The sequence below is a fragment of the Delphinapterus leucas genome, chromosome 6, assembly GCF_059928025.1.
Source record: "Delphinapterus leucas isolate spDelLeu-1000000601 "Yukka" chromosome 6, BTC_Dleu_Yukka2, whole genome shotgun sequence".
Classification (NCBI taxonomy): Eukaryota; Metazoa; Chordata; class Mammalia; order Artiodactyla; family Monodontidae; genus Delphinapterus; species Delphinapterus leucas.
In genome coordinates this window covers 44,720,078-44,733,422 of record NC_143134.1, presented here as the reverse complement: position 1 = coordinate 44,733,422, position 13,345 = coordinate 44,720,078, and the positions used below count along the sequence as shown (strand labels likewise).

Below are 13,345 nucleotides of genomic sequence, written 5' to 3'. Positions count from 1 at the left end.
TTTTTAATATTTATTTATTTATTTATTTTGTCTGCACCGGGTCTTAGTTGCAGCATGCGAGACTCGTAGTTGTGGCACGTGGACTTCTTAGTTGTGACATGCATGGGGGATCTAGTTCCAAGACCAGGGATCGAACCTGGGCCTCCTGCATTGGGAGCACAGATTCTTACCCACTGGACCACCAAGGGAGTCCCAAGCACCTTTATTTTTTTGAAACCTTTTTTGACTGGGTATAGATTTCTAAGTTGGCTTTTTCTTTTAAAATCATCTCCTTTCAGCACCTCTACGTTGTCATTTCAGTGTTTTCTGACTTCCTTAATTTCTCTTTTCTAGCTTTATTAAGCTATAATTGACATGCAACCTTGTGTAAGTTTAAGGTGTACAATATGATAATTTTGATACTTGTGTTGCAAAAAGATTACCACAATAAAGTTAGTTAACACATCCTTCATCTCACATAATTACCATGTTGTGGTGGTGGTGGTAACATTTAAGATTTACTCTCTTCCCAGCTTTCAAGTATACAATACATTCTTGTTAACTGTAAATCACCATGCTGTACATTAGATCCCTAGAACTTATTCCTCTTATAACTGGAAGTTCATACCCCTTGACCAACATCTCCTGATGTCTCCCATCCCTCCTCCCCTCACTGCCAGCCCCTGGCAACCACCAGTCTAACTCTCTGTTTCTATGACTTTGGCTCTTTTAGATTACACACGTAAGTGAGATCATACAGCATTTGTATTTCTCTAACTTATTTCGCTTAGCATAATGGTCTCAGTGTTCATCCATGTTGTCCCAAATGGTAGGATTCCCCCTTTTAATGGCTGAATAACATTCCACTGTGTGTGTGTGTGTGTGTGTGTGTGTGCGCCCATATGCAGTGCCCATATGCCCACACACTTATTTTCTTTTGACAAGTCAGCCATTAATACTGTTATTGCTACTTTAAGGTAATATCTTTTTCTTCTGGTTACTTTTAAGATTTTCTTTGTCTTTGTTTTCAACAGTTTATGGCTTGCCTGGACTTTTTTTTTTTTAAATCCTGTTCTGATTCACTGAGCTTCTTAAATCTGTGTGTAGATATATTTCATCAGATTTGGAAGAAGATTCTTGGCTATTATCTCTTCAGATATTCCTTCTTCCCTGTTCCTTCCTTCCTTCCCTCCCTCTCTTCCCCTCCCACCTCTATTTACATATGTATTGGACCTTTTATAACTAGGTTCCACCTACCTACTACACTCTGTTCTGTCCTGTCCTCCCCCTTTTTTATTTTTATTTCTATTTTATTTATTTATTTTTTTTGCGGTACGCGGACCTCTCCCTGTTGTGGCCACTCCCGCTGCGGAGCACAGGCTCCGGACGCGCAGGCCCAGCGGTCATGGCTCACGGGCCCAGCCACTCCGCAGCATGTGGGATCCTCCCGGACCGGGGCACGAACCCGCGTCCCCTGCATCGGCAGGCAGACTCTCAACCACTGTGCCACCAGGGGAGCCCTCTCCCCCTTTTTTTTTTAAAAAAAAAAATTATTTTCTTTTTTTGGCTGGGTCGGGTCTTAGTTGCGGCACTCAGGAACTTCAGTGCAGTGCGTGGGCTTCTCTCTAGTTGTAGTGTGCGGGTTTCCTCTCTCTACTTGTGGCGTGTGGGCTCTGTAGTTTTGTGGCACACAAGCTCCGTAGTTGTGGCATGCGGGGCTTAGTTGCCCTGCGGCATGTGGAATCTTAGTTCCTGACCAGGGATAGAACGTGCGTCCCTTGCATTATAAGACAGATTCTTTACCACTGGACCACCAGGGAAGTCCTGAATTTTATTTTTTAAATTAAATCTTTTCCTCTATTTTCCTTTAACATACTAAATCATTGTTATTTATTGGTTTATTTATTTTAAAGATTTTTTTTGGCGGTACACGGGCCTCTCACCGTTGTGACCTCTCCCGTCGCAGAGCACAGGCTCCGGACGCACAGGCTCAGCGGCCATGGCTCACGGGCCCAGCTGCTCCGCGGCATGTGGGATCCTCCTGGACGGGGTCACAAACCCGCGTCCCCTGCATCGGCAGGCGGACTCTCAACCACTGTGCCACCAGGGAAGCCCCGAATTTTTGTTTTTGATGTGGACCATTTTTAAAGTCTTTATTGAGGGATATCCCTGGTGGTGCAGTGGTTAAGAATCTGCCTGCCAATGCAGGGGACATGGGCTTGATCCCTGGTCCGGGAAGATCCCACATTGCTGCAGAGCAACTAAGCCCGAGAGCAGACCCAATGCAACCAAAAATAAATAAATTTATTAAAAAAATAAATTCTTTATTGAATTTGTTGCAATATTGCTTCTGTTTTATGTTTTGATTTTTTTGGCCCCGAGGCGTGTGGGATCTCAGCTCCCTGATCAGGGATTGAACCTGCACCCCCTGCATTGGAAAGGGGGAGTCTTAACCATTGAGCGTCAGGGAAGTCCCTCATTTTTATTTAAAAGTCCTGTTTGCTAACTCGAATACCTGGGTCATCTTTGAATTTGTTTCTATACTTTTTTCTTCTCTTGATTATCAGTGGTTATTCTGCCTTTCTGCAGAACAGTTTTTTTGTTTGTTTGTTTGTTTGTTTTTTTTGCGGTACGCGGGCCTCTCACTGTTGTGGCCTCTCCTGTTGCGGAGCACAGGCTCTGGGCGCGCAGGCTTAGCGGCCATGGCTCACGGGCCTAGCTGATCCGCGGCATGTGGGATCTTCCCGGACCGGGTCACGAACCCATGTCCCCTGCATCGGCAGGCGGGCTCTCAACCACTGCGCCACCAGGGAAGCCCCTTGATGCTATTATAAATGGAATTTTCTTAATTTCATTTTCAGTTTGTTCAGTGCTGCAGTGTAGAAATATAATTGATGCTGGTATATTGATCTTTTATCTTGCAATTCTGCTGAATTTGTTATTCTAATATATTTAGTGGGTTCCTTTTGAAAATCTATATACAGGATTATCTAATTTGCAAATAGAAATAACTTTGCTTCTTACTTTCCAACCAAGATGCGTTTTATTTCATTTCCTTGCCAGCTGGCCTGACTAGCATCTCCAGTATAGTGTTGAATGGAAGTGGTGAGAGTGGACATCCCTGTCTTATTTCTGAAATTACTTCACTACTAAGTATAATGTTAGTTATAGTTTTGTTTACTACATTCCCTTTTTCAGGTTGAGGAATTTACCTTGTATTCCTAGTTTGTTTGGATGTTTTCAGTCATGAAGGGGTATTGAATTTTTGAGTTATTTCTTAGTGGTTACCCTCGGGATTACAATCAACATCATATAACTGTATTTAAGTTCAGTTAATAACCATCTTAATTTCAGTGGTGTACAGAAACTTTGCTCCTATGTAACTCTGATCCCTCCCCTTTACTTTGTTTTTTATTGGTAAACAAATTCCTTCTTTGTGTATTTTTCCCCTTTCAATAGATTTATAATTATTATACTATGTAATTATCTTTTAAATTAGGAGGAAAAAAGTTATAAACAAAAAGTACATTTATTGTTTCTTTCATATTTATCCTATACTTATCCTATGTTTTGATTTGTGCTCTTCCTTCATGTTGTTTCATGTACTGGCTAGTGTCCTTTCATTTCAGCCTGAAGGACTCCTTTAGTGTTTCTTTTTGTTTTTTTTAAAATTTATTTATTTAATTTATTTATTTTTGGCTGGGTTGGGTCTTTGTTGCTGCACGCGGGCTTTCTCTAGTTGCGGCGACCAGGGGCTACTCTTCGTTGAGGTGCATGGGCTTCTCATCGCGGTGGCTTCTTGTTGCAGAGCACAGGCTCTAGGTGTGTGGGCTTCAGTAGTTGTGGCATGCAGGTTCAGTAGTTGTGGCTCGCTGGCTCTAGAGCACAGGCTCAGTAGCTGTGGCGCATGGGCTTAGTTGCTCTGCAGCATGTGAGATCTTCCCGGACCAGGGCTCGAACCTGTGTCCCCTGCATCGGCAGGCGGATTCTCAAACATTTCCCGCGCCACCGGGGAAGTCCTGAAGACAGAATTTTTGAGGATACTGACTCTGCCATTTTCATTGCTGTCCTTAGCTTATTTATTCTTACCTTGTTCTTTCATTCCTTTCTTCACTCCCTTTTACTAGTACTGTTAGATGAGAATTTATCTGGATTTTTTCATATGTGAAATGTGGGATACTGCCAAGGACATTCACTGTAGCAGTATTTACAATAGCAATAGAGTGAAAAACAACCCAGCTGTTCCAAAATAAGGAAGTAGTTTTTTTTTTTAATGGTTCATCTATATATCTGTATGATGGAACATTATGCACATACTAACAATCATATATACAAAGGAAAATGTTTATGATATGATACAGATTGAAAAAACAGTATAAAATAAAATATATTCAAGTTTTTGAAATAAGTTTTGAAAACTTGAAATATATTCAAGTTTTTGAAAATAAGTTTTGTAAAGAGATAAGCATATATTAGCATCAAAAACTCTTGAAGGAGCCATATCAAAATGGTAGCATTTGTTACTTCTGGTTGGTAAACGGTGTTAAGTAAAACAAATTATCTTTGTTCTGTATTATGTACCATAAGGTTGTATTAATTATTTTTTGTTATTAAAATAAAATATACCCATTAATGTGACACACATATTAAACTGTTTTTCATTCGTGTGTTTAATTATATAACTGTTGAGCTTTGGCAATTTAACATTAATTTTTATAAATATTTAAAGAGATTGTTAGAACACATGCTAATAATAACCCTGGCATTGGGGCTAACAAAATATATATGAGCTATTTTAATCTCCATAGTCTACTGTGTAGAACGGAGTTTTGTTGCGCTGGAGTATGTCAGGGTGAATTGTTAGTTAGATGAATAACCTGTAATCTTACTAGCATTTCATTCTTTTTCTTTTCAGGCGCATATTAAATTTCCTATTGACTACCCATATTCACCACCTACCTTCAGATTCTTGACCAAAATGTGGCACCCCAACATTTATGAGGTAAGAGATGTCTATCATGAATTTCTCTGAAGATTTATTTAAGATAATATCCTTTAAAATAGCCTCCATAGCTCAGTATGCTGTGGTAGTTATGCTGTAGCCACAGAGAAGTATTCATGGTTTCCCATTTTTGGTTAGCAGTCTGTAGTTGAATTGCTCAAAAATTGGGGTTTTTTAATACCAGTGTATATTATGGTTAATTTAAGGTTGAGGCTTTAAACCTTTGCTGCTCATTGCTAAGATCATAATTCATATTTGTTAACATTTGCATTTTTTTAATTTAGTAGATAAAGTCATACAAATTTATTTGTGTACCTATCCTCTAGCTTCACAGCAAGGGTTTGTTTGTTGCTTTGATCAGAGATTCAGCTTTGGGACGGGAGGGGGTGGGAATTTATCCTACTATATTTGTACTGGTGTCCTTTAAGGAGTTGCTGCATACCAGTTGAGAGCCTGTTTTGGAATAAATCCAAGGTTAGGTTCTTCTAGTAGACAAGTCCACATGCCTGGGAAAATAATTTGTAGCTTTTTTTATGAAATGTACTTAGCTTTGTGCTAATTTATAAGGATGCTGGAACAATGCATTATGTTTCTCAGGATATATGTCAAGGCCCACTAAAATATCCTTTGAGTCTACTCCTTTACCATTCTGTAATCTTTTTCATTGCAGTAGTGCTGTGAAGTTGTAGCTGAGGCCCAGGCATTAAAATTGTTTTTTAAAATTTGCAGCCTTAGTCATAGTTCCTTTTTTGGTCAGGTGGTTATTGGCAAGCACCTTTCCTCCAGAAACAGAGCTACAGAGCCTTTAAAATGCTTATAGGCAAGGGATGGAGAACTTACTCTATAGTCCTGAATTTGGATCTCAGTCTATAAATGAGCACACTGGGGTAGCTTTATTATTTTTCACAACCTGCTTTTTCTGTCAGTCATTTTCTTCATTTTTCTTTCCTTCTTAAAACAGGACAAACTAGTGCTCAAAAGGTGATGCATAGTAACATTTCCAGAAATAGGTTCCCAGAATATTGTTTGCTTTAGTATCTTTAGTATTTGACATAATCATAGTACAAATAAACAACAATGAATATGTTGTACTATTCTATATAACAAAGTTATCCTGTTGTAGGGAGAGACTATAGAAATAATTCACTGTTCATAAGTTCAAACTGGGTTTAATACACATAGAAATACTTTTCTGTCCCTGTCCATTTAATAATCAAAAATTCTTGCCTTCAGAACTATGTGGTATAAAAGCAACTATACTCCAATAAAAATTAATTTAAAAAATTTAAAAGGAACGTGAATTCAGGAAGAAAAACCCAACTATGTGGTATGTATAGATTTTTTAGATAGCAAAAGAGAAGTGAGAAGGCTCAAGCTTTTTTTGTCTTGCTACTGAGAACTAATTCACCTTAGAGCCATATATTCGCCTGTTTCCATCTCAGTTATCTAATTCTCAAACCCTTCTCAACAAAGAAGCAAAAAGGAAAAACAAAAAACAGAATAAAGGATTCAAAGCTCTTTCAGAAGAAGGTGTAGGTAGATACACTCCATTTTCCACTGCTTTTTCACCACTTAGGTAGGCTATTTAGTCCTGTCTCTTAAGATTTAGCATTGGATCATTGTTTTTTAAAATAGGTTTCATATTCATAATAAAAATTTCAGCAGTAAAATAAAACATGAATATCTTATAAATATGCAGTTGTTTTCCATGCCATAAAAGTTCTGTTTTTAAAGAAGTGTTAAGTCATAGTTAGGAATTAAATTGGATGTAATCAAATGAGTCACAAGAGACTCTTCTCACAAATTAATAATACGTTAATTTACTTTGCTACATTCTGGAAAAGTATCAGAATTGAACTTTTTGAGGGCCCAAGTCAGTATTTGTGATTTTAGACATTAGGGCTCATGGTTCTTAGCCAAAGGGATATTCCAGGAAGTTGCTCTCTCCTCATCCATCTTATGTTGTCACCTAGAAACACAATGGACCTCAATGTCAAATTGCTCTGGTCACCAAATTGTTTACTGCAGAGTTATTTGTAATAGAACTGGAGATGAAATGGGGGAACAGTGGCAACAATGTCAACAGCAACAAGACAAAAATACAAAAGGAAAAGCGTACTCAAATGCCAAAATATGTGAATTGATGAGTTTTTGTATATAATAACTTCATGAGTATTAAAAATATCATAAGGACTATTTTTGGTAGAAAATAGTTTATTTTATCAAGTTTTTAGTTTTGGTTACAGTTTTATTAAATATATTCACAGACACATTACTGCAGCCCCAAAAGTTATAAATACTGCTGTGTTATATGAATGAACTTAATGAATTTAACATTTCTAATATCATTGCCACATTTGTGAAATTTATAAATACCAAGGGGAAGCTCGGAGAACAAAAGAAATTTAATATGAGCTTGTCATCAGTGATCATACTGCACAGTCTACTCCTTTTTGCTTCATAATATGTTGAGTGATCTCAATAATAGTTTCCTGGTTGTGTTTGTTACTGTGTGCTCAGAAGTAGATAACCAATGAAGCCCATTTGCTTCACAAACCATGTATTAAAATGAGGTTTTTGTACACTCTTCACTGTGAACTTCAGAGCTATGGCAACTCAGAATCTCACTGCTCTTAGTATGTATTTATTTAAATAATTTTTTTGGTAATAGACTAATATTTAGAATAGTTTTAGTTTTGCCACAAAATTAAATGGAAATTATACAGAAGTATTTAGCATTTGATGATCCTTTTAGTACTAGTGAATTGTAGGACACAGTATGGCTCTTTCTTTTAAAAAATAATAAAGATGTTGGATGTTTTTTGAAGGAGTATACAGATCATTTTTCCTGTGTAGTGTTTACAGGTGAATGTCACAGGTGTAGTCATGAAATAAATGTTACAGTAAGATGGTGTATTTTAGGATACTTGATAGCCAGTAGGAAAATATTTTACTGTTTTACGTAAGGTTCTAGCTCTGAAGAGTTATTCTTGATTCTAGGCTCAGATGATTCTCAAGACATTATACTAATCTCTGTAGCCACTGACACTGCAAGGATATACCAGTTTGGCTACTATTCCACTATCATTAGGGCATGGTATTTTTAAATGTTATTGTTTTAATAATGATTAAAAATAGATCCTACTGTTTTAATATAACTCTGGCTGCCATAACAAAATACCATAGATGCGGTGGCTTACAATAACAGAAATTAACTTTCTCACAGTTTAGGAAACATAGTTTCTACTGAAGACTCCTCCTGGCTTATCTCTGTGTCTTCATGTGGCTTGAAAGGAGAGAGAGCACAAACTAGCTCTCTGGTGTCTCTTACAAGGTTGTTTTTTGTGTTTTTTTTGTTTTTTTTTTTATTAATCATTGGCTGCGTTGGGTCTTCATTGCTGTGTGCGGGCTTTCTCTAGTTGTGGAGAGCGGGGTCTACTCTTCATTGCGGTGCACAGGCTTCTCATTGTGGTGGCTTCTCTTTGTTGCAGAGCATGGGCTTTAGGTGCACGGGCTTCAGTAGTTGTGGCACACAGGCTCAGTAGTTGTGGCACATGGGCTTAGTTGCTCCCACAGCACATGGGATCTTCCTGGACCAGGGCTTGAGCCCATATCCCCTGCATTGGCAGGCGGATTCTTAACCACTGCGCCACCAGGGAAGTCCCTCTTAAAAGGTTTTTGCCAAGTCTGCAGAGCAATTGCTTTTGGAATAGTAAAATTTAGGCTATGTAAGTGGAAAGTGGGTCTAATTACATATAGTTTATGATCTTTGTATTTATTTATATGGATTATAGCCCATTAGGAGTGAAGTGGATGAGACCCACAATCAGCGCTTCCAAAACTGAAAGAACTCAGTGTATCAAGAGGTCCTTTACAATAAAGCTGTAATTATAAATTATATTTTGAAATTACACAGAAAAGATCAGGTAAAAGCAAAGATACTGTGTCAGTTGGGAGTATTCAGAGAAACAGAACCAATAGGATATATAGAGATATATGTAAGAGGAGGTTTATCATAGGAATCGGCTCACGTGGTTATGAAGACTGAGAAATCCCACAGTCTGCCTTCTGCAAGCAATAGAGCCGGGAAGTCTGGAATTATAATTCATTTTGAGGCCGTAGGACTGGGAGCTGTTGGTATGAGTCCCGGAGTCCCAGGACCCAAGAACTAGGAGTTCAGATGTAGCAGCCCAAGAAGAGAGACAATTTGTCCTTCCTCTGCCTGTTTGTTCTGTTCAGGCCCTCAAAGAATTCGATAATGCCTATCACATCATCATGATGAGGGCAAGTCTTTTTTACTCAATCTACTGATTCAAATACTAATCTTTTCCAGAAACACCCTCACAGATACACTCAGAAATAATGTTCTGCCAGCTATCTGAGCATCCCATAGCCCAGTCAAGTTGACACACAAAATTAACCATCACAGATAGCTCTCTTTTTCTACTATTCCCCCCTTGTCGTCCACATTATGGTCCTTCTATACTCTGTGTACATCATTATGTTCTCAGGGGGTATAATTTGACTGGCACTACACTTGAATCCTTGAAATAGCAAGTTGTTTATAGTAAGGGTTTATGCCCTTCTTATTTCATTACACATAGTAAAATTATATTTAGATAGAAAAACAATGGTAGCCTAGCTGTTTCTGCTTCATCTCCTCTGATCATTTAACACACATTTTTCTCTCTAATTAAATTATTATTCTTTTCTCTGTTTAGTGGAATTATCTCAGAGCTTCTGTGGTGTTTCCGTAATTTCTTTGAGAATTTATTTTAATGGTTTTTCCACCGAAGAATCAAATAATGAACCCCCCAAAATACATTAGGATTGATTACAAAGTTGGAATATTACATTCTCTGATGATCTTTCAAGACTAGGACAAACTGCTTTATTAGTTCATTATTCTTGAACTCATTTCATATAAATTTTAAATACAAAGTTTCTAAATTATAAAAAATTTAGAATACGTTTTGTTAAAATGCTTTGATTTCAATATCTATGTTATAAACATACTAAAATATCAAGTTTAAACCCACTAATTTTTTAAATTTTGAAATAATTTTGGACTTGAAGAGTTTCAAAACTAGTACAGAAAGTTCTCATATATGTACCTTTTACTCATATTCTTCTAATATTAATATCTTTTACAACCATGGTACATTTATCAAAACCAAGAAATTAACTTTGGTACAATACTATTAAGTAAACTAGACTTCATTTGGAATAAAGTATGGCATGGGGAACCTAAAACATGTATTACTTGTCCTTAGCTAGGTGAGACAAACTCTGTTTCTGTATTGTGTTATTAAACCATCAGAAACAACATGCTTGAACTCTGATCTTGATTCACATAAAGGTGCTGAGTGCTGTGTTATAAGATTTTGTTATCAGAATTTATTGTGTTCATTTTTAAAAATATGCATTTGATGAACATTTTAAATTTACATAATTTTTACTCAGTTGTCTTTAAGAAGGGACCTGAATAAAACAAGATTCTTCAAATGAATGAATGCTTGCTTAATCAGCTAATCAGAAATGTGTTATGTAATATATTTTATTTGCTTTAGCTACTAGGATAAATTGACAGAAATAACTTCTCTTTGGTACCTGGTAAAATATCTTTGTTTTCTTTCAGTGGTTTTTATCATTAAAATAACTCATCATTAATTGACTTGTAAAATATTCTTTATTTCTAAAATATTAGAGAAAAGTTTAGTGGTAGAATGTTCCTATAAAACTTCTAAAGTCTACAATGTGAGTTTCATCTTGGTTTATACCAGATGAGTAAGGTAGAAAGTTAACAGAAACCAGAAGACTTTGATTTGGTGTTGAAAGTTTTCCTAGTAAATGTAATTTAGTATTACACATTATTAAAGGTTTGAACTCTATCTTGTGCATGTTTAGATTTAGATTTTGCTTCTGTTTCCTCGTATTTTTTTCTTTTTAAAAAATGTAAATTAGGATGCCAGTTTGCTCTATGAAGATATATATACCTTAAGGATTTAGCTATAGATACATTAACCACCATTTAGAACATGATGATATTTGGGCCACCAAATTTGTCCTTTTTAGAGCTGAGCTCTGGTTTGTAAATAATTTGTGACAAGCAGGATTTTATGTATTTTTATGTAATTATATTCATGGATTTGCAGATATTATGTATTCTCTCTAACTTTAAGGTATAGGGAATAGGTTTCTCTAGGCAGTGATGTCCCCAAATTTGGCAGCTTATCAGAATCTTGTGGAGCAGTTGTTAAAAATAAAGAACACTGGAGATTTTGGTTTGATTGGATTAGGTAGGGCCTAGGCTATATAGCCTTCATTTTACATCTTAGAACTGCCTTTCTGGAGGCTGAGAACTTCTCCCATTAAAAAAAAAAGGGCGAGGGGGCTTCCCTGGTGGCACAGTGGTTAAGAATCTGCCTGCCAATCCAGGGGACGTGGTCCCTGGTCCAGAAGGTCCCACATGCCGTGGAGCAACTAAGCCCGTGCGCCACAACTACTGAGCCTCTGCTCTAGAGCCTGTGAGCCACAACTACTGAGCCCGCGTGCTACAACTACTGAAGCCCGCGTGCCTAGAGCCCGTGCTTTGCAATGAGAAGCCCTCACACTGCAATGAAGACCTGACGCGGCCAAAAATAAATAAATTTATTTAAAAACCCAATAATTTATTGAGATAAAATTTCACATACATAAAATTAACCATTTAAAGTGAACACAATTCGGTGACATTTAGTACATTCCCAGCGTTGTACATCTAACACCTCTATTTGTAAGGCACTTCCATCACTCCAATGTAAAACATCTTACCCATGAAGTGATTCTTCTCCATTCCCATTTCTCCCCAGTCTCTGACAACCACCAGTTAGGTTTATGTCTCTATTTATCCATTCTGGGTATTTCATATAAATGGAATCATACAATATGTGACCTTTTTTGTGTGGCTTTCACTTAGCATAATGTTTTGGAGGTTCATCCATGTTGTAGCATGTATTAGTACTTCATTCCTCTTCATGGCTGAATAATATTGCACTGGTTGGATATATCACAGTTTATCCATTTCTCTATTGATGGGCATTTGGTCTGTGTCCACCTTTTTTTTTTTTTTAACATCTTTATTGGAGTATAATTGCTTTAAAATGGTGTGTTAGTTTCTGCTTTATAACAAAGCGAATCAGCTATACATATATCCCCATATCTTCTCCCTCTTGCGTCTCCCTCCCATCCTCTTTATCCCACCCCTCTAGGTGGTCACAAAGCACCGAGCTGATCTCCCTGTGCTATGCAGCTGCTTCCCACTAGCTATCTGTTTTACATTTGGTAGTGTATATATGTCCATGCCACTCTCTCACTTCATCCCAGCTTACCTGTCCCCCTCCCTGTGTCCTCAAGTCCATTCTGTATGTCTGCGTCTTTATACCTGTCCTGCCCCTAGGTTCTTCAGAACCATTTTTTTTGTGTCCACCTTTTGTATATATAAATAGTGCTGCTATAACCATGTGTATACATGTACTTGTTTAAGTACTTTTTTCACTTCTTTTGGTTGTATACCTAGGAATGGAATTGCAGGGGTCAAATTGTGATCCTGTGTTTTGCTCTTTGAGGAACTGCCAAACTGTTCTATAGCAGATGAACCCCCTCACCAACCACCAGCAATTTATGAGGGTTCCAGTTTCTCTACATCCATCCTTATTTTGCATTTTTAAATTTTAATTATAGCTATCCTAAGGGGATATGATGTGATAACTCACTGTCATTTTGATTTGTATTTCCCTAATGACTAATGATATTGAGCATCCTTTCATGTGCTTATTGTCCGTTTATGTATCTTCTTTTTGAAAAATGTCTGTTCAAGTCCTTTGTTCAGTTTTTAATTGGCTAGTTTGTCTTTTTGTCATTGAGTCATAGAAGTTCCTTATATATTATGGACATTAAATTCTTATTAGATGTATGACTTGCAGATACTTCTGTATTTATAGGTTGTTTTTTGCACTTTCTTTGGTAATGTCCTTTGCACAAAATTTTTTCATTTTAATGAGGTGTAGTTTATCTGTTTTTGTTTGCTTGTTTGTTGCTCATGCTTTTTGTGTCGTACCTAAAATATCCATTGCCAAATCCAAGGTCATGAAAATTTTACACACACACACACACACCCTTTTTAAGAGTTGATGATTTTAGCTCTTAGATCTTTGTTCCATCTTGAGTTAATTTTGTATATGGTATGAGGTAGGAGTTCAGTTTCCTTCTTTTGTTTTTGGAAATCCAGTCCCAGCATCATTTGCTGAAGAGACTGTTCTTTCCCCATTGAATGGACTTAACCATCTTGTCAAAAACCAATTGGTAATGTATGGGTCCGTTTAT

At 37.1% G+C, this 13,345-nt stretch overlaps 1 protein-coding gene across 1 annotated transcript in view; it reads left to right on the top strand.

The window, feature by feature from the left end:
* Nucleotides 1-13,345, top strand: part of UBE2R2 (ubiquitin conjugating enzyme E2 R2) — a 60,702-nt gene that overhangs the window by 30,393 nt on the left and 16,964 nt on the right. The window contains exon 2 of the mRNA XM_022551660.3: nt 4,895-4,981. Coding sequence (XP_022407368.1) covers nt 4,895-4,981 — 87 coding nt within the window. The remainder of the gene's footprint in view (nt 1-4,894; nt 4,982-13,345) is intronic.